This window comes from Phoxinus phoxinus (genome assembly GCF_949152265.1).
Source record: "Phoxinus phoxinus genome assembly, chromosome: 10".
NCBI classification, from domain to species: Eukaryota; Metazoa; Chordata; class Actinopteri; order Cypriniformes; family Leuciscidae; genus Phoxinus; species Phoxinus phoxinus.
The window spans coordinates 27,525,491-27,548,573 of NC_136885.1; the positions used below are offsets into that span (position 1 = coordinate 27,525,491).

The 23,083-nt window shown below is 39.3% G+C and overlaps 1 protein-coding gene across 1 annotated transcript in view; it reads right to left on the reverse strand.

Moving 5' to 3' along the window:
• The window catches only part of adgrb1a (adhesion G protein-coupled receptor B1a), an 89,422-nt gene extending 66,603 nt beyond the window's left edge, over positions 1-22,819 (reverse strand). The window contains exons 1-2 of the mRNA XM_079625064.1: positions 22,586-22,819; positions 203-1,148 (exon numbers count right to left, since the gene is read on the reverse strand). Of these exons, the coding sequence (XP_079481190.1) occupies positions 203-920 (718 nt within the window). The 5' untranslated portion in view covers positions 921-1,148; positions 22,586-22,819. The remainder of the gene's footprint in view (positions 1-202; positions 1,149-22,585) is intronic.
• Positions 22,820-23,083: the final 264 nt, after the last annotated feature.

Consider the following 23,083-nt stretch of genomic DNA (forward strand, 5'->3'; position numbering starts at 1 on the left):
CTCCTATTTTCTCTCTTCTTCTTTTTTTTTTAAAACCTCCATCAGTTCTCTCTGAACTCCTGTTTTTTCAGATGTAATTGTTCTGTTGATTTGCTACTAAATATGACAAGCTACCAACTGCACAGTGGTAGAACAACATTTTTAAATTCAATAACCATTGAACCACGCTAAATAATAACTAGACAAAAACTGTTTAGCTCACCACTTGTGTCAGTGTCAGCGGTTCCTTCTTTCACAACAGGGATGCAGTTCTCCAAGTAGACCCCATCTCGGTAGCATCCATTGGTTTCTTTGTCTGGTGGGGGCTGGTTCCAACATTGGCATGGTGTCTGCATGATGCCACAGGGCCGGTTGGAGGTACTGTAGGTAAGGCAGTCCTCCAACCATTGGCACAGCATTTGACAGGCAGCCATGCTGGGGTTACGCTTCCCAACCACAAGATACTCCACTTTAAATTCCCCATCCCCATTCCTGGACCCAGCGCCTACTCTGGGCAGCCCTTTCCGTATCTGCAGGAATTGTTTCCCAGCTTCCAGGAAGGCAACGTGGGTAGAAGCATCACACAGCTTCACCACCTCATCAAAGCTCTCCATTCCGAGGAAGGTTCGTGTTGTCTCCAAGAAGGAGTCAAACTGGAAGGTCCGGTGTTGTCGAGGAATGCAGTCTCTGGTTGGTTTTGTGACCTTGATGAAGATGGTGTAGCGCCGTGGGTCGGGGTTCTGCAAGGTCCAAGAGCAGGGCGTGCTGGGATATACAGAGGACGAGAGGAAAAATCCAAAGAAGCGGCTCTGGACCAATGTGGAGCAGGTGTCAGACTCCGGACCAGAGGGAGCAGCGTTGAGCATGTCCAACCGCAGCAGTTGGAGAAGAGGTAACAGCAGCACCAACGATGAACAGTTCCGTAAGAATTTTGATATCATGGCTGTAAACGACAGAACGGTTTGCAGAAAGGCGTGAGGCTGAAGATATCTGAACTCCTTTTTTCTGCGTCTTTTCTTGTGAACGTAGGATCAACAGCCTTGTTTTGTTGACAAGCCAATATTCTCAGATGATTGCAGGACCATCTGAACCAACAGCTAAGGATGAGAGGAAACTTTGGCTCATTGATCCAGTTTGCTGTCCATGATGCCAGACGCCCTCAGAGAGATCTGCAGGATTAGAGAAGACAGAAAAAAGACTGTATGAGCCAGGACACAACAGCAAAGTATCCATTGACCTGAGTGAAAGTGTAAGAGTGAACATAATAACTTCAAAAGTGTGTAGAAACCGGCATGACTGACTTTGGTACTTAGGAATTAACACGCTGGGCTGTATCGATCTAGAAGTGCCACACTTGTGCTTCACAATCAAATAGAACTCTTTGCACCCTGCAAGCAGTCACTTTCTACAAAAAAACGTCATCCTCAATCTTGTATTTCATCAGTGAGCTCAATAATTTGTCCAATTATGGGGCAATCAATTACAAAAATATGAACACCTGCTGTCATTCATTATTTCCAGTGCATTTGCTTCATGCCAAAATGATCAATAGCCTCAGTCCTCAGCAAATCATTAGACTAAAAGCGGCTGGATCATCTCTCAGACGGGCCTGATTGTCATTATTTTCCCTGACAATTGAGTGTCTTGTGCAGTTTTACAGCACATAAAGACAAGAAATATGTGAGGTCACATGCAAGAGCAGTAGACAGACATCTTGGAGACTATTCTGATGTAATCACAAAATTTCCATGAGCCATTAGTCACTTTACAAAGTGAGCGCCCCAGCATAGGCTCACCCCGAGAGCCATATATACTATACAGGAAGATACCATGCCGATTTTATTCTAGGTTAATCATCCTTATCTAAAGGCATTAGCTTTGTTCCTCATATTCAGCATGCTAAGAAATGAGACGAACCCAGACAGGGGAAAAAAAGTGCACTGAGTCATATGGGTTTTAAATACGCTAAACACCGGAGGATTCTGGAAATGGATGAAGACAAATGGGAAGCTTCACATTAAGTGATGTGATATTTATAATAATCATTATTTCTTTAATATGTGTAATGAATATGTTAAGCAAACTTAATACGTTCCTTCCTCTCAGTATTATCACTAAATATGGTAGTCCTATATTGCCGTATATAGCAGAGTACTGTCTGAGATTAGGAGTTTCCACAAACATGCTGGATAAAGCTGTTATGAATGTGTGTGGGTGAGATCGATGTATGTGTCTATGAGAGTGTGCATTCTTTAGCAAATGAATGAAACCGTATGTATGTGTGGATTACAACCACAGAACTGAATCCAGTTTTGTGAATGTGCAAGAGAGAGTATGTGGAATTAAGTGTTAACTTTTGCACCTTATTTTGTTTTAGTCATACAATTTGTCTTCGATGAAAATGTTCTTTCAGTCAGTAATTCATCATGCTTTATTCATTCATTTTACTTTAACAGAAATGGCATATTAATTTGAGTGAGCTAAAAAAAACATTAGCAAAGCAGTTCAGTTAACCCTGTTAAGCTCTTGCAGTTCAAGCAGGGTAATCCCAAACATATTATGACTGGGTTATTTGAATCCATGCGGTATATATTTTTCTTTTCTTTAAAACTTTGTTGGTGCATTGTTCTTATATCGCAGCAATGTTCCCCATAGACCTATTATGTATATTAAAACATACAATACTGCATGTTGACTTATGGACAACCAATAATTAATGATAGTTTTACAAATGTTTTCACTGGAGCAATGTAAACTTGCTGTTCAGTAAATGAGTCAGATTCAGTAACCACTCTAGAGTTCATTGAATGATTTGTCAAACCTTGTGAATCATTTTGATTGATTCTTTAAAAGAACCAAGTTTATGTAGGTTGTCTACAAACCGGAAGGTTGGTGGCCTTGCATGGCTGACACCGCCGTCTGTTATGAGTGAATGAATGGGTGAATGTGAGGCAATATGTAAAGCGCTTTGGTGGCCATGGGTCTGTTAAAGCGCTATATAAATACAAGCCATTTGTGTATAATTCAGACTGTATGAGATCTCAACACAAAGATGCTTTTTCTTGACATTATTTTATGGTATATGTAAAAAAAAAAAAAAACTTTGTCAACAAACATTGTCATCAGTAACTTTGGTGATGAGATTAACAGTTTAAGATAGGGGTGTCCAATCCTGCTCCTGGAGGGCCACTGTCCTGCAGAGTTCAGATCCAACCCCAATGAAACATCCCTGAACCAGCGATTCTATGTCTTAACTTTCTATGTCTCAACTAGGCATACTCGAAACTTCCAGGCAATGTGGTGAGGCAGGTTGGAGCTGAATTCTGCAGAGCAGTGGCCCTCCAGGACCTGCTATTATTTTTATTGTGTTTTTGTAAAAAAAAAAAACTAAACCCCCAAACCTTAACCTCTTTCACCACAGATTGAATCCTGGAGTCCCAGTGGCATGGCCTTGAGTGAAAAGCGGACCAAAATACGTTGATGTGGCTGACTGCACAGGTAGTTAAAAAATGTTACGGGCTGATAATATAAAAAAAGCCTCAATTGATCTCAGCATGACCTCAAACATTGCCACACACACACACACACACACACACACACACACACACACACACACACACACACACACACACACACACACACACACACACACACACACACACACACACACACACACACACACACACACACACACAGACACACACACACACACACACACACACACACACACACACACACACACACACAAACACACAAAATGGCATGTATCTGTTTGGTCCAAGATAAGCTGTGTTCAGGATGCTCAGAGCAATAGTCTTTAAATGAAAGAGTGGGTGTTTTTTGAACAGAATAAACAGTGCTTTTTATGCCAGTGGTACCCGTAATGAAGCTGGAGGGTATAATCATATAATCCAAGGCTTAACTTAGCCTTGACTTTAACCAGGACATTCTCAAGGCTGAACCACATGAAACACCTCTACTGATGGATGTGCACTCGTCCGTTCTCCTCTTCCCCAAGAAATGTTACTATCCCAGCATGTCCTGGACGAGGTCGGCAAGTGTTGCGCAGTGGCCAGCTCATTACAAGCATGTCTTGTTTATTGATCGGCAGCAGTGACACACCGAAAACTGCTATTCGGTTTATTTGAGCCCAAGATTTTACGCACTATGTCACTCTGGGAGCAAAGCTGTAAAATGTACAGTCTGGATACAAAAGAGCCAGGTGAGAAAAAAACAGATGACTGACTGACTAGTTGTAGCTTTAATGCCAATTCAGACTGCACCAACAGATGCAGACCAACGCCGACAATCACCAGAGTACAGTACGTCACTTCTCAGACATCCCAAGACCGACAAACGCAGATTCAGCATGTTCAATCGGTGAAAACAAGCTCTGACAGACGCCAACAGACTCCGACTGGGTAAACATATTTCTCAATATCCTCTTTTGCACAGAAAAAGGAAAGTCATACAGATTTGGGCCGAGATGAGGATGATCAAAAAACTAAATGTTCATTTTTTGATAAACTCACCTGCATTGGCGTTCATAGTCAAAATCATTTCCAAATCTGTCAATCACGTGCATGTCAAGTAGGGGTGTACAGTGGAGTCAATATCTGTATTTGTATCTCTAATTGTCCCAAAATTATTTCTGTATACTTTTCAAATACAGTAAATCCGTAAGTGGGCGTTATGGAAACGTACTTTTAGCAGTATTGGATTCTGAATATGCAACCACCTTCATTCAATTAGACTTCTGCCCTGTTACACTGTTGCATGCCATTTCATTATTCTTGTCACTGTCTGTCATGGACAGCATGTAATCATAGTATATCAATCAAAATTGTGCTTTAAGAATCGCTGTTAGTTTGTGTAAAAGCATTGGGTAGGGGGGAAAGATGCAGGAGTTAGAGGACAAACTGACAAGAAAGAGAGCGACAGATAAAGCGAAAGATAGAGGGATAGAGAAGGAAGAGAAGACAGGCTGTCATGTCTCATGGGTGCTCTCGTTCATCGGCGTCTCTTTCGGCGCACCGCCCCCTTATTTGTTTTTTTCTTCCTCTCAAATTAAAGAGCTACAATGACACCCCAGCGAACAAGGTTATTTGAGCAAACAGAAGGCAACAAGCATTGCAGCCTCTTTCAAGACCAACCTCATTCTCCTCTATTTGCACTCCAACGTCTGTGACAACAAGCGCTAGGCCTCACGCGGTCGTGGAATTAAAGAGATAATTATCTGTCTCTGGTGATGAATGTGTTTACCGTGCTAAATGCCAGGCCTTCTTTCATCAACTTATAAACCGTTGCTTTTCCTATCAGACAAAGTACATGATGAGGAGGGATCTTGCATCAGAAAACAGTTGATGTCAGACGGAGGTTCTTTTGAGTCTTTTGAGTACTTCTTACAGGGAGAGTTCACCCAAAAACTGATAATTTACTTAACCTTGTTCCAAACCTGTATGATTTATTTTTTCTGCAGAACACAAAAGAAGATATTTTGAAGAATGTTGCGAGCAAGCAACATTATATGTATTCACTATCGTGTATTGTGTATTGTATATTCTGTTGTGTTAAAAAGAAGAAGAATGTCATACAGGTTTGAATTTAAAATATAGGTAGGTGAATTATTATTATTATTTTAGTGAATTGTATTTTGTTAATTGTGAGATAATAGTTGACTCACAGCAATGTCAGATATAAAAAAAAAAGTGCTGATGTTAAAGTGAAGTTACATTTTCAAAACTCACTGTTTATTTAGTCATCTAGAATCATACAAACAAAATTCCCCGTGAACAGTATGAATTTAGAAGCACGTTTTTAGTTGTATGGACTATTTTTTTGAGCTTGGCTTTGCAATTCTTTTTCTTTTTTCTTTTCTTTTTTATACTTCTTGGGTGGAAAAGAGCAGTTTATTCTGCCAAAAAACATATTTAGTTGCACTGAAGGAAAAAAAATAATCATGGTTTCCAAATTATGTGAGGTTGAATAGACTTTTCTCTGAACTATCACTTTAATTTCAACGTTCAGTGCATCCTGGGTTAACCATAAGCTAGGTAAACAGATCAGAGGTAGCAGTATTCTTGCTCTGGAAAGGGGTGCGGAGCAGACTTATCTCTGCTGTCTCAAGCTCTCAGTGAACTACAGGATCAGACCTTGCCTGGGAGATTTACTGAACAAAGCTAAAATCGTCTTTAAGTCTAAAATTAGGAGAGGGGTTAAGGAAAGAGATCTGCACACCCTTAAAAACACACTATATTGTTTCTGTGATATATTTGGTCAACTTCAACTATCAACAGAATGTTACAGCTCTTTTTCTTCTCCATCATTTTTCGGCTCATACCCATTAATTTTAGATGTGATTCCTGTGGAAGCTATTCCTAACTCTTAACCTAAACCAACGGGTCAAGGTCAGAGTGGCTAACATGATATATTACAATCGTTTTTCACTGGGACAATATACCTTCACAATGCTCACCTCAATAATACTTCATGGATGCATGTCAGTATATAAAATTACATATGGGTACTGCTCCAGTGACACTGTATACCCACCACCGTACTGTATGCATTTATGTGTATTTATTAATTTATTTAAGGCTCTTAAAAGCATGAAATGAACAGTTTTTTCCCAGCTCCTTGCCTTATCACAGCTCAAGATCATTGCCATCAGCCAATCAGTGTTGTCACTACAATTTCTTTCTGGCTCCAGAGTGATTAGTCACATGGCATTCACAGCTCAGGTGCTTGACTCAAAAGATTCCGTGGTAGCATTGAATTCAAATGACGTACTTGATGAACAATTGGGAATGGGAATGCTTCAATGGGAAGGCTAAGATGGCTTTCACCAGGTATTTAGACCTAGTTGACCTAAACATTTCCTAACGCAAAACTCAAATGGATGTATCGCTCAGAGGATGCTCAGAGACAGACAGATGTCGACATCATGATTTGAAGAGACAAAGAGAAGGACAAACTGGCAGGGGATGGAGAGAGTGTTAGAAGGACAAATGTTGAGGGGGAAAGAGAGAAAACTGAACATCTGTTTGTGTGATGATCTAACAGGCTGCGTCTGCATGCTCTCTTTCCCCTGGCACGCCTGCTCCGGCACTGTTTGTTTTCTCTGTCATCTCTGCCACAGACTAGCGCTTACCTGACGCTAATTTCAATTAGGTGTCTAACTGTCTGAAAAAATGAATAAAGCTGAAGAGCCACATCAGAGACAACAACAGACGCAGACTGTAGGAGACAGATAAAATATAAACAAATGGACTAATGCATGCATTTATTAGCGTCTTATCAAGTGTGCACTGTGCTTTAAAAGAAAAGAAAAAAAGTCCTTTACGATTGTTGCAGTTCAAATTGTATGATATGAGCCCTGTGGGATCTTGTGTAAAAGCCAAGGCATAAGCATTTTTTAATGTCAGACAATTTATCTTAAGCCCTATTCGACGGGATTAGTTTTACAAGGGTAGATGGAGTAATGTAATTTTACCACAGGACGTCTGTAATAATAATGTCCAATTCACACGGGATAAGAAATCTCAGTAAAACTGGCAGAAGTGGGAGGGGTAACTCGATTTACGACCCGCCGTCACCTTCCTGATATTATGTGAGCAAACACATATAACCTATATTTATATAAATAAAACAGTTGGGTCCGGTCGAACGATGCACCGTATTAATTAAATTCAGATTGGATTATGTTGGTAATAGGCACTTGCCTAACGCTAAAAGAAGTTTCGTGCCTCTAACAAGTCCTTTCGACCTTCTTTTTGACCTGAATGATATGTGGAAAACACTTGAGTTTTCAAGCGCCTCCATACTTGGAAAGACACGGAAAACCACTTTTAATCATGGAAATGACGGAATATTTACGTACATATTTACAGAGGCTCTATTCGCACGGGATTAGTATTACCTGAGGTAATTTTTCTGGACCTTTTTACAGAAATTAAAGTCGGCGTAATCTTTACTGACATTGTCCGTAATGATTACCGAGATGGCACAATCGGACGGGACTAAAATCACTGAGAAGCTCTGGTAATAATTGCTCTCCATGTTAAACTAATCCCGTCCGAATAGGGCTTTAGGATGCTTTTAAGTTAGGCAACTCAAACCACACATCTATCGTTTTAATGATTGTAACTCAATCAGCTCCTTGAGTTCAGAACTGGACTGCAACTTTTGTGTAGCCTACGTGTGTAAAGTGTTTCTGACCAATGGCTAAACAGGAGCAATTGTGTGGAAAGTCCCTATATGGAGATGTTTGGGGTATCTATTATGCTAATTACTTCCTCATATAGAAAAATCCAGATTCATCAACATCAGAATGAGGATAAGAACAAACCGAAGTGCACTCGCCACTGTTGTGAATCTGAAGATTCTGCATGAGAATCAGTTCTGCATGCATAAGACTTAGTGAATGAAACCCAGAGGCTCTAATGAATCTATTTTAAGCTCTTTTCATTTCTGGCTAACATGCGTGTAATTGATGCCTCTTCATTACCTTCACCGATTGATTATATGTGAACCAACAGTTCATTAAATAAATATTTCCTCTTCTTATCCAGCTTCCACATCTGTGTGCTCTTTGTCCATCCGTCCAGAAGATAACCAGAGGCATCATCCCTTCACATGAAAGAAAGCAATTAGGGCCTATCTTCTCCCGTACACAACACCCGAGCAGGGGCTTGGGAAGGATACGGCGCTGAATACTACCCTAATTGGGTTTCATGCCGGCAGAATTTACAACATCTGTAACTCAGATTATAGTGGTGCCAAACAAAGAAAATTACAAAAGTGGTTTTACAAACACTTTTATGGGCTGTTAATGATAAACACATTCATTGCTGCAGTGGGTCGTCACAAACATTTACAATCAGGGGCTCGGTTAGCTTGAAAGGGGTCCTTTATTTCCGGAAGCAGGGTGACAAAATGAATCAAGCCTGGCTGGGAAAAAACACTGGCCCCTGTGTGTGTGTGTGTGTGTGTGTGTGTGTGTGTGTGTGTGTGTGTGTGTGTGTGTGTGTGTGAGAGAGAGAGAGAGAGTGAGTGCATTTCATCGTGCAGGCAGTGTTTGGGAGAGTTCGGGAGATGAAATGGCTAATCGCTCATAATTCACACATCTCACAGTGGGGCTGTTGCAGATGGCGTCGAGACTGTCCTCTTTTCTCTCCATCAGAATCAATCCCACAGATAATGAGTGCTTTGTGCCTGAACATAATCAGATACATATGAGAGGGAATTGTAGTGAACATCAAATCCAATCAAGCCATATCACGTCCACTGCAAATGAGCCAGACAGCGGATTTGGGTTTAAGAGCAGGGATGAAGGTTTCGTAGCCTGAGGTCTTATGTTGCCAGACTGAACACACTTGTTCAGGGACAACATCGCATAGCTTTGATTTCATCAAATTCTCTCGTGTTTCTTATTTCTTCTATCGTAATCTTTATTGTCATGTATATGTATTTATCATCCAGGTATATTTTTTGTAAGATCCACCCTTTCTAAGATTCACCCTTTCTTTCTTTCTTTCTTTCTTTCTTTCTTTCTTTCTTTCTTTCTTTCTTTCTTTCTTTCTTTCTTTCTTTCTTTCTTTCTTTCTTTCTTTCTTTCTTTCTTTCTTTCTTTCTTTCTTTCTTTCTGCTTGACATACCTCCTTCCCACCATTAGTTAATCCAATCATCCATCCACCCATCATCTATCTAATCTATCATCATTTATCCATCCATCCATGTGCATATCTATAGGTTTGTCTATCCATTCATTTATCTCTCTCATCCATCCATCCATCCATCCATCCATCCATCCATCCATCCATCCATCCATCCATCCATCCATCCATCCATCCATCCACCCATCCATATATTTCTTTCTTTCTTGATCTGTCCATCTTTCTTTCTTTCTTTCTTTCCTTCTTTCTTTCTTTCTTTCTTTCTTTCTTTCTTTCTTTCTTTCTTTCTTTCTTTCTTTCTTTCTTTCTTTCTTTCTTTCTTTCTTTCTTTCTTTCTTTCTTTCTTTCTTTCTTTCTTTCTTGGTCCGTCCATCCGCCCGTTCATCCATCCTTCTTTCTTTTCACTCTTAAAGTTCCTTTCTTTCGTCCTTCTACAGCGGACCGTTACACAACAGCTCATGCGACAATGTTTAGACTTAGAGGAAGACCGCAAGGGCTGAGGTTGCCATTTGGAAAAGAACCTAAAAAGACACGCTCTTGCTAATTAAAAATTAAAAGCATCCACTCGTTCAGTATTATTGTACAAAGCTCTGATAGCACATGATGCAGAACTAAGGTCTTGACCCCAGCAGCTGAGAAACTAAATGACCTCACATCGTCCACAGGGTGACATTGAGGCCAAACATTGCATGCTTCTTCTAATACACACAGACACAGTATGGCTCTCATCAGCTCCATAACAGAACTAACAATCCCACTCTGTTAGCATGAGTCAGTTCTCACCCAATGACAATGACTATAGGGGACATCTGCGGCGGGACACGAAAGGGGGGATTCGTTTGCTAAGGACAACCCTAACCAGGAGTATTGCATCATGGTAGTTTGACGCACAACAAAAAAAAAAAAATATTTTTTTTAAATATAAAAATATAACAGTTTTTGTGTTTTAGACGGATTACTTTTTTTTTTTTTTTTTTTTGGTTAATCCAGAATAACATAATCAGGCTTTAATGTTGCAAATAATAGCCTTTGTTAATGCATTAGTCAGAGACCGTATTATCATTTCATATTTTTTCCAGGTTCCTTCCCTTCGAACACTTTTAAATTATATAGGAGAAGACGTCCTAAGAACATTGCTCCTTTACTGATAAATTGTAACATATTTAGATATGAACTTAGTATATGCATATTAGTATATTAATAGGGGAAATTAAAGGAAAACATTTGGTAATTTGGTAATTTGGTATTGCACAAAATTGAAAACCAGATGCTACAATGGTACATCTATGTAATGTAAAATGTTAAATGTAATATTCTATGTCAAATTATTAATTTTTATAATTTCTTCAATGGTTTAATAAATGTATTCTTTTCATTATCTTTTGTAAAAATATATAATAAGAATAAGAATAATCTAAATGAAAATACTGTGTTGAAATCCCCCATTAATTGGAAAAAATGTATTTAATATTGTAAATACACTATTATTCAATACATTTTTTTAAATCAACTGCAAACATTTTCTGGTGTAAAATCAGAATAAAACTATCTAAATATTTATATGTATAATAATGTATAATATAATATATGTGTGTAAGGAATATTGTGTATCAATCTTTCACTCACCTTGACCTGATCTCACACTCAACCACACGTCACCCATCTCATGCTTTGTCTTTCTGTCTCTCTATCTTTCTCTGTCTATAGCCTACTGACCTCACGGCTGCTCTAGAGAAACAAGCGCACGAGTGTGTTTGTAGATACGTGGGACTTAGGGTGCTCTGGGCGTACAATGCCCATCCAGTGATAGAGAGCCGTGGCAGACCTCAGAAAGAGAGAGAGAGAGAGAGAGGGCGTTTGGGTGTGGGAGTGTGTGTGCGTGAGAGAGTGTGGGAGCTGAAGGGACCCATTGAGCCAGAGTCCCTCGCCTCTGCCTTCATTAACATGCAGATGGGAACAGCTGTCGACACTTTGCTGTGACGGCTGAAATATTTACGACTCGCTGTTTGCTGAAAGACTCTCGGACTGACTTGCCCACAAAGTCCGTTCCCTACTTTTTCTCCTCCTCGGCTGTTTCTCTTTGTCTCCGAGTTACCTGGTCTTCTCTTCTCGCATCCGTTCTGAGCGCGGCACTCTCGTTTGGTTTGAAAATTGAACATTTGAGTGACAGCTTTTAATCCAGCCCCCTCTCTAATTATATTTGCTTCCCCCCCCCCCCAGTACATCTCCAGCTATCAAAATGTCACAGTCAGATTTACACAAGGCTGGTCTATCAAACAAAGCTTATTTCACTCCACCACTTTAGAGAGAGAGAGAGAGGAAATCCATATCTACTACAAATCAATGGCAGGAAATTTACGAGTTTTAACTATAGGCTAACATTTCACTACACGGGCAGGAATAAATGAATACATAAACAAGGCGGATGGGTTTCGAGAAGCGATGGCGGATAGAGAAGCTGAGAGTGAGCTCTGTCGCGGAGGTCAATGGCACTGGCACGCAGATGTCTTGCAAACAAACAAAAAGTCAATGAGCGTGTTAACATTACGCTTAGTGGCTAATTACATTAAACGCTCGCTGAGTTGATCGCAGTGCCATCGAAACAATGAAAGTTTAAAGAATTATCCCTGCTTTGTCTTTTCCCCTTTTCTCTTTTGCTATTCGTCTCCATTCTGCCCTGCACAGCCTGAGGGGCTGCCGTGGTTGCTCATCACGAAACTAAATAAAACACAACAGACCTTCAGGGCACAATTACCCAATGTCAACAATTAGCTCTCCACGCAGGCACTTCACAGAGGGGTCTCTGAAGGCACGCGCGTGTCCATATGGAGCCTGAAGGAACTTGTGCGTATCCTTAACCTCACTTTAAAAAGTTCTGAGGTTTTTTTTTTTTTTTTTTTTTTTGAACATGTAGCATACAATTGTATGTACAACATTCAGTACAATGATACATTATCTTTAGCTGTGATCACTTTTGAGCCTGCGCACTTTATTTTCTAAAACAAACAACAAACTTTCCCAAATGTTTCAGTGAACATTGTTCAGCATTTTATGTATTGGTCTTGCATCACATGATTTTTTTTACCCCCGGAAGTGATATTTTCACCACATCTGAAATGATGTATTGGAAATATATATATATATATATAGGCCTATATTTTTTTTATTTTATAAAATGGCCAACACCTTTGTCTTTAATAAAGCTAATTTCATAACTAGCATTGAAAATTATATATGAACAGTTTTTGCATATTTTTTCTAAATTGGAAATGGTGCACTAAAAAATATTATATTATATTATATATTGAAATGGTTTGTTTAAGTTTTTGTGTAGATAATATAATTTATACATATTTGATTGATTAAATATTACAAATCTGTGACCACAGTAAAGCTGTAAAATCTACACATAAAAGTCATTCATCGCTAAAAACCCCCAAAGGAATGGTAAAAAGTCACTCATATAACCATACGAAAAAACACTGTTTTTCCATTATTTTTGTACTACACAATGTCTTTGACTGCTAGTGTATTGTATCTTTTGCAGTGTCTCATGCATGGCACAGCATTCTAAAAACAGAATTTAAGTTAAACTTAAAAAAAAACCGCAAAGCTTTCCCCCCTTAATTTCACTGCCCTTGTATTGGTGCATAAGCATTCTGTGTGAATGGCCCCTAAAACTATTAGTTCATGGTGTTACTGTTTTTTTGTGTGTGTGTTTTTTAAAATAACATCCGACTTGTATAGTATCTGTGTTTTAGAACTGGTTTCAGTTGGTATCTAACTGGTCCAAGCTGGTAATTTGTTGGTTCGAGCTGGTTTAGGTGGTTGACCAGCTGCACTACCAGCTGGTGAAGACCTGGCTGGACTGGTAGAACATATTGAACCAGCAATGGGAAAAAAAAACAAAAACATTCACCATGCTCCAAAAACCAGCTTGACCACCTTATGCTAGTATGACCTGGTTTCCCAGCAGGGTTGTGAGTGAGAAGCCAAGTTACGCAGACTCCACAGGGGGATGTGGATGATTACACGCATTGACTGCACCGGTGGGACACTATTTCATGCCAGCAAAGACATACAGAGTAATCCAAACCTCTTTCTGAGGTAACCCCACCCCATCTGTCCTCAGTACAGTAATGATAACACTAAAAGAGCAGGAGAATGACACGGGGAGGGAATGAGAGCAATTGAGCCATGTCACTATCTGAGGGCTGACACAGGCTATCACTGTCAGCGCCTGAGAGATGACCTGCTTCATCCATCAAACTGTCCCGACCTGAGAGCGAGAGAAAGACGAAGAGAGATTACAGCCTGTTTAATCTCTCTCGCTCACTCTCATTAGAAAAGATATATAGTCCTATTATAAGAATCTGTATGGACAATGTAGACAGATTGACATTTTCAAGACATAGTGAAGTGGGGAATAAGTCCTTTAGAAGCAAGTCACACAAAAACTGTGGGTATAAAACGGGTACGTTTTAGCCAACCTTGAACACCACATTAATCTGAATTCTTCAAGAACGGTGCAATCACAGACTGGTATACTCATTATGTGTTACTACGTGATCTGACATGAATTTTTGCTTACAGATGGAAAAAAAAAAGCATCTCTCTGCTAAATCTTTTAATTATGGTAAAGGTCAGTGTTTTAGCTTTGGCTGTTGGAACTGGTCATTTGTCTTTTTGGAACTGTTCATTAAAATAATCAACTCATAATAATATTTTGTGAATCAGGACACACTGGTCACGCTGTATATGTTTGATTCACTATAAAGAAAACAGTTCTTGTCATTTGATTGTGAAATTATGCTACGCTGGTCATGCTGTTTTGACTCACTCAAAAGTATTGGTTCATAAGAGTCGTTTGTTATCGGCTTCGAATTCAATGCAAACGACAAACTCACATTCACAACTCGTTTCTATGACTTCACAGAAGCCTCGCATTCGTCAATGCTTAATTCGCCATTGTTCAAAATGTTCAATTGTTTTTTAATGTGGATTTTAGAAAAGACACATGACCCCTTCGAATCTGGGCCTGCACGTTCATACACACCGAATCATATGTGCAGTAAACAGAAATGCAGCTGCAGTTTGCCTGAGGAAAACCACATTTGTGCAGGATTTGGAAATTAATGGGATGGAAAGAAATTATTTTCACTTCCACAGATAAACGTTCTACTTCACCAGAGTCAAAAAAGGCTGACATGGCCAGATTGGACAGTCTGCACTGGAGCAGATGTTGTCACTTTTCTTCTGCTTTTCTCATCCTTACTTGTTTATCGAAGGGGGAAAAAATACGAAATACTTTAAACACGGATAAAAAGAAAGCAAGTCTAATTACTCGCAGATGTATTTTGTTCAAAAGACTGATTTGGTTGCAGTAAAAAGAATCACAGATGAGGAACACTAGGGTTCATCTGTTCTTGTTGGCCTTTCAACATATCACGGCAGACGTCGCTTCTGTCATTGCTTTTTATCTCATTGCTGTGTAGACATAAAAAGCAACGAGAGAAGCGACGTCTGCCGCGACACGTTAAAAGACCACCATGAGCTCAGAAGCGAAAGACGAACGACTACAGAACAGAAGAAAAATACGAGCGCTGCATCCTCAGAACACTGACGCTCGGTGACTTAAAGTCACAACCATGTCTTCAGGTAACAAACAGTTACTATGATGGAGTCAGGTATATCACAATAGCAAACGCAGTGCTGACAGCTATTCAAGCACTACAGCGGTGCCGAGAGTGACACGCGGCGCAGTGGGGGAGTTAACACGGCTCCGGAGACGCGGGCCTTCCGAGATTTGAGGGGGCTTTACTCCGCGACAGAGATGCAATGTCAGATACAGAGGATTATGCATGCACTTCACATCAAAGACAGCTTTGTTCTCACAAGAGAACATAGACAGGCGGAAAAAGAGCGACTACATTCATTCATTCGCTATTACAGACCCCTTTGATTGAAGTTTGTACACAAAATGGCCTTAAACCAATGTGGCACAAAGCCCCGAAAAGTCTTTAAAAGAGATATTTTGTGCAAAATTGCGTAGGCACTCCAGGATGTAACGATTTTGAGCTATTCAGCCTTGCAAGCGTTGCAGACAGGGACTCCCTTTGTGTAAACCTTTTTAGCATGAATAACACTATTTTATCAGAAAACAAATGACTAAAGAGTAAAGGGAAAAAAAGAATTATAAAAAGTGAACCAAAGATAAAAGCAAGCCGCTTTGCCGCTTTTTGTCTTCTTTTTTTATATATAAATGTTCTTGGTCGGTGCAAATGAAGGGTCAAACTAATATTTGAAATGAAATCACAGAGATACAGAACGCTTGCCATCTGTGATATGTATCATAGCTTCAGTCTGTAGTTTTCTTTCTATCTTTCCACCTTTGTATAACTGACTCATTTTATGTTTAAAGGCAGCATGAAATGGAAATTGCAATCTTTTCTTCTCTATTGTGACATATGTGAGTGAAATGGATTCTCAAAAGAGAAAGTGTGTAAACAGGCCTTGACATTGTCCAAAACTTATATGTGAGATGTGTGTGTGTGTGTGTGTGTGTGTGTGTGTGTGTATGTGTGTGTGTGTGTGTGTGTGTGTGTGTGTATTTATAGGGTGAATTCAGGTTGGTTGGGACACTTTTTCCAATACATATATATTTCCCCATAAAGTATTGTGACTCAATTTTGACAAACTCAACATTGTCTTACATAATCCAATATATATTCTTTTTTTTTAAAGAAAGGTTGCACAAGCATACTTTCCAAGCGAAATAATTCTGTCATTTTTGATGGTTTCAATTGTGAAACAAAAATGTAATTATGTAATAAACCTGTGAACTTGAAGAGCTGATTTCATACATAGGCCTACACTAAAAATCATCTTGAGACCTGTTTGTTACAATTTTATTGCAAAAATGGCTTGAAAAGGAGAATAGGCCTGAGAATGAAATAAAAACTTGGTTTGATATCTTCTTATCTAACTTATTACTTTAATGTGCCCACTGTAAATATGAATGGAAGATCACTATCACTGAACATGCTCAGTGACATAGCGTTGGAAGTCGGTCCAATTCAATTATGTATCAAATCAACAGAAAAATATATCTGAGCGCAGTCCTGCAAATGTCTGCCAGGCTAATATTCACTTCATAAATGGTGCTGAAAGAACACATGCTACGTTATCTTCACATTTGAAGAACAGTGGCCTTATTTGATGCTTTGCTTAGAGGAGAGAAGACAAATAATATCTACATTGTGTAGGGGTGGTTTGATTGTGGCATCCATATGGATGCCAGTGAAACAATGAAACGCCTCTGAGCACATAGATTTGACATTTAAAAATATGAATACGCGCATAGCCAAGAAGAAGCTTTCCGTCATCATGCTCTAGTCATACTCTGCCATCTATAATTAGCTGACAAAGGTTTCAGCTCCGGTGTCCTCACACATTGTGTCATCTGCCATCCTTCCAGTCTTGGAGTTCCACTGCATAATTTAAGTTAAAAAACACACATACGGAGAGCTGTGTGTATGTGTGTGAGAAAAGCGCTTTCAAACAAGGTGTTTCCCTCCCTGAAGCAATCACAGCTTTATTTTGAGCTCAGATCTGTGAGACTGGAGCTGTTTCGTGGAGCAACACCTGCACTCAGTCAAGACACAGAGGCTTTGTGTTCTTCACCTTTACTCGGGGAATGACCGGTGAACCAATGTGTCAATGAGGATGTTGATTTTGGTATCAAGAGTTGTTCCTAGATAGATCCTAGATAGAGCAGATTGCCTACAATCACAGGAGGATAATGAGTTGGATCTGAGAAGATGAACTGGGTGATTTTTTATTATTATTTTAAAAATGTTTGCCTTTTATAATATACACTTTTCAGAAATGAAAGAATAATGACTTTAAAATAATTGATGATTTAACAAGTGATACAAATAATAATATGAATTTTTATTAGAAAAAAAAGGGAAAAAAAATATTGAAAAAAGACTGATTTTCCAAACAAGCACACGGATAAAGTGAACGATATTTGATCCATCATTACCAAGCAATGGTGAGTCTGTGAAGCCAATGATTGGAAATGTGCACGGTGTGATTTCGAGTTCAAATTGGATGGCCGCATTTCAGTTTCCATTTTGTGCGCAGGTCTCGGAAACTTGCCAACTTAAACTTTCTTGAACTTTGTTTTTAACCTTCTGAGCAAGATATACAATAACATGCTTCTAGCACACAAAATGTATTTTCTGAGCAGTAAGGGTTTTCCCTTCCTAACAAAACAGCTACATAGAACTGTTAATGGAAAAAAAGGACGTTTTTTTGGTTTAAGCCTCACCCACATCCGGATCTTTCCTAATTAGATACAGCTCATTTTGTCATTGCAACACTGCACATCCATAGTACACTCACATTTACTCTTTTACTCTTAAGCGACCAAAGTTGCATCATGCGGCACCACAACAAACACACACAGTGGCAGAGCCATCTGCAGCATTTGAAAACCAGCCATTAATACACTTTCATGGCAAGGACCTCAGATGGGATGCTGGTTCCATATTCCAAGCCTGGTTTCCCTTTCTCTCAGCTCTCTGTCTAAGATTCATTAGACAGGAGCGCAGGCTCTGATTAAGACCCTAATTAGAGAGCGAACGGCCAAATGCGCTGTGTTCCAGCCCTGATCATTGTGCTCAACGAGGATGGCCAGGGGCCACGGGCTCCTGTGCACAATCACACCACTAATCGGTTAGCACCTTGCAAACATACCGACCTCATTCGCTCAACACCTGCATCCCTCTCTGTACCAACTCCATCATAAGAGGATAAAATAGTCAGCTACCTATAGTTTAACGGAAGTATGCATCATCACCGAGTCTTAATTGGACCGTGGTGCGGTTACATTGAGTGTGGTGCAGGTTCAAGTATATCTACACAAGATTGGAATATTTACAATTATTTCATGTTTTTGAAAGTCTCTAATTCTCACAAGGCTGCATTTATTTGATGAAAAATACAGTAAAAACTGTTTTAATGTGAAATATTATTACAATTTTAAATTATTTCTTTCTATTTTAATATATTTAAAAATTTAATTTATTCCTGTAATGTTAAAGCTGAATTTTCAGTATCGTTTCTTTAGTCTTCCATGTCACATGATCCTTCAGAAATAATTCTAATATGCCGATTTGCTGCTCAGTTGGTAATTATTGGTATTCATTGATGAATACTGTAAATCTTTACCTCTTGATAGAAATAACATCACAACATTTATTTCCATCAAGAGCATACATTTTTGGTCAAGGTCTTGTATTGATAATGCAAGAGTCAAGCACTCTGTAAAGTCTCCTCCAGCACATCCCACTTTCAATGATTTTAAGGAGTCAGAGATGCCAATTCATGTGAGAAAATGATTCTTCATGCTCCCTCCCAACCATTCCTTCACAATTTGAGCCTGATGAATCTTGACATTGTCATCCTGGAATATGGCCATGATGTGTCTTCCTATGGTTGTTTAAATGAAAAGCTACACAATTCATAAATTAGGGTTAGAAGAACTGTTAACATATCACATGCTAGAAAGATAATAACCACTGCAATAATGATCCAATCATTTGTCTATTTACATTTTTGCCGGGCAGTATAAATACCTTTTTTGAATTTGACACCTACTTGAAGAAGCAAAAACAATATTGATAATAATAAATGTTTGTTGAGCAAAATATCGGCATAATGATCTTTAAAGATTTTCGGAAGATGGATGCTGAAAATTCAGCTTTTTTTATTTTAAAACAGGCTATATTAAAATAGAAAACATTTCTTTAAAAATATAAATATTTCCTAATATTACTGTTTTGCTGTATATGTGATAAAATAAATGCAGCTTTGGTGAGCATAAGAGACTTCTTTCAAAAACATTAAACAAAATCATAAATAAATCTTTTGACCAGTAGTGTATTCAAAATGTTTATTGTGGCTTATTGAGTGAGACATCAGGAGAGCATTTTTTTTCATTGTTGATTGACTGTCATTAAACTGTGTACTGAATTCCCTTCAAGTGTCTCTACTACGAAAAGCCTCAAACGCTATTTTCAGAACATGAGGTGTTGTGTAAACCGAGGGAGAGAGCGTGTGAAGTGTTTCTGTGTAGGTCGGGAACAGGAACCTGCCACAAACAGACCAGTCGATATTGCATGTATGATTGTGCTTAATGACTCTCTTTTGAATCTTGTTCCTGTTTGGGTTTTTGGTCTACGCACCTCATTTGGATGAGGTGTGGTGATTTCCTGGTTATTCTTTCATTGTGCTATACGAGATGTGCTCTGCGATTTCTGATTTCTTCTTCATATTGGCTCGACAAGGAATGGAAGATGAGAAAGGGGAATAAGAAGAGAGGAAGTGAACGACAGAATAAGGATGTACAGGAGAAAGACAAAAGCGGGACATCTAGGTTAAAAGGCATGCATGGCTGCCCTCCGAAAAAGCCAATAGTGCCAGCTTGCCCAATTTCACTCCAGCTCTTGATTCAGAACTATGGTGTCAGCCTGATCTATTTTTATTCTCAACGTATCATCCCTTCTCCTTTCCTCAGATGAAGAAAACACAGCCGTCCAAATATCCGTGGCCACAGGGCAAGCGCTACGTTCTATGTTTGCCTCTTAAGCTCAAACCTCCCTGGAGACTCGTGGCAGACATGTATCTAAAAGAGGCAGTCGGGCAGAACTGATGTGACTGTGCCATTTAGATTTAACACAAAGATTGTGACATGCACATTTCAACAAAATCCTTCAGAGTGATGACGTATTTTCTGTGAGGATACTGAAAGAAATGCAAAAATAATGTTTTAATAATAATAATAATGTGAGCTCAAATCATTGAAGAGAGCAATCCGACATACAAAAAGCGACTGAAATCCCACAGACTTAAATGGGATCTGAGGCGTCATATCTTCAGATAATAGTGTAATACAAACTTGGAGGTGGGCTTTTTAACTCAAGCCATTCACTAACACAGTATACTTCCAAGCCACACCCTAACAACCAGCCAGAACACCCTAGCAACCGTATAGCAATCCGCACCAGCCAAATCTTAGCACCAGAATATCACAGACACGTCGAGGTGGTCTCTTTTAACTTGGGCCAATGCGCTAAGGGCCCTCGGGGTGCCATAGAGAGGAACATTGCAATGTTGGCAGCCAGTTTCACAACTGCAAATCTAGCTGTTATTATTATTATTATACCGCATTTAATCATCATTGTTGCTATTATTGGTGATGCTAATGAAATATTTCTATATTATAAATATTTGTAGAAGATATTTGTAAGATTTGAGTTAGGTCGAGCACCATCATAACCTGTTGTTGTGGAGCCTGGCTGTGTGCTTCAGACGAGCACATCTCGCGTCTGCTGCAGTCAGAGGCTCTTGTGAGTCTCAAAGTGCGCAGTGAGGCATCTCCTGCTCCGTGATCGCCGTTTATTCCCCTATTCCCACGGAGGGAATTGAGCGCTGGCACAGTCCCCCCTACTGTACAAACACGGAACTTCTACTCACTCACTCACCATCAGTAACTCTCCGCCAAACACCAGAAAACCACATCTATTATTACCAAACGAGAAGTTTCTATACTGTCGGTGTGTAATGGCGCATGCAGCTTGCTTTTGACACTGTAAGCAGCATGTGGTAAGACAGTTTAACAGAAAGTGAAAGAGGGAGAGTCAAAAAGAGAGTGTTGTTATTGTTCATTAATGCTTTCCTGTATCCTACTTTATATTGTATATTGTAGGAAAATGACTGTCTTCCTATTTTGTATATAGGCTATATATATATATAAACTGTATATATAAGTAGACCTATAGTGTGTGTGTGCAACAACATGCAAATAAGATCGAAAAATTGAGAGATAGAGAGAGGCAAAGAGAAAAAGAGTGTTTGCCTTTTTATTCTCATTAAAGACATCATCACTTAACCGGACAAAACACGAGCACTCAACCTTTTCTTTCTCTCCATGTGCTACTGAACACAGCACTGGCTCCACATCACAGGAGTTTAGTTTTTAACATCAAGTGACACATGTTCTGTAATAATATTTAAAGAAGACTATTTGTCACATAAAATGCTCCAAAACGCGAAACTGTTCGCATTCAAATAACCGAATACAAGATCCCATCTCGTTGAAATTTCGAAATAGACAATGTGTTGTTGCAATTATAATGGTAAATCGATCTAAAAAATGTGACCAATCCGATTAAAAAACAGACAAAGTTGTGAAAAAACAAATGTCTTATGTTGTAAAAATCCTATCTAGTGGAAAACTTTGTTCCTGGTTTATGTTGGAAACAGTTTTGCAAATAGCATAAAGTATTAGACTGCTTATCCATTTATGTTGTGCAGGGGAAGCGAAGGAGACACGAGACGGGAAGGTGTATTCCCATTCCACAAGGGAGATACGAGCAGCAACTATTGCGCACAATAGAAAACCAATGTAAAATAGATTACATAGCCAGCACCTGCATAAATGCTTGTAGCGAAGCTAAAATGATCAAATGTTGTTTGTTCTGAAACCATGTTCTCATGTCAAAACTGTTTTGGACACTGGACTGGTCAACAACGCAATTTGGTACCTTGGACAGCGAAAGCTCTCTGACGAGAACCGCAAGCACAGCAATATCCTTTCAAAATGAATTATACAGAATTGTCATATCATTCTCTGATGTAGCACTTATAAAGAGTAGACAAATATGCAACAGTGTTGATGAGAATAACCCAATATCAATGCGTGCGTAAAAGGAGATATCACTCAATTATTGTTAACAATAATTGATACGAGTCTTAACAAATGCATATATTATTATGTGTAAGCAAACGCATTTCATTCAATTGGCCTGTCATGTGGGTCTCTAATCACATTATAAATATCAGCAATCATAATGAGGGTTTACCTCCAAAAAAGTTGGCATGTCCCATCTGTTTGTCTGCACATAAAAAGCCTTCGACTATTCCTCCAACTTGTTCAAAATAAGTTCGGTGTATTCATTCTTTCAACAGGCAATATCTGCTTGAACAATAACACAAAAGGAGGTCTGTTTGCTCCAGTGGAAGAGAGGTGCTCATAGGACCGAATAAAGCAACAAGCATCCATAAATTCACAGCGGATCCTGTTAATGTGTGTTTCTGTTCTGTCACTTCTGATAATGTTACTCTTTTCCCCAAATGTTTATTATTTAATCCAGACCGCAAGTCGTTATGGTTCTCCCGTTTTCCGGATAAAAAGTCCTCAAGTGGTGTGTGAAGGCTCCAGGGAAGTGTGCGGTGAGTGTAGCCCAGGCTCGGGTCGGGTGTTCTCTCGTGTCGAGGCAGTGGGAGTCTTCCTCTCCTCGCCCGCTCTGTCCACACAAACTGGATTCAGTGTTTGAAGGCAGGGAGTTGGGCACTAAAGC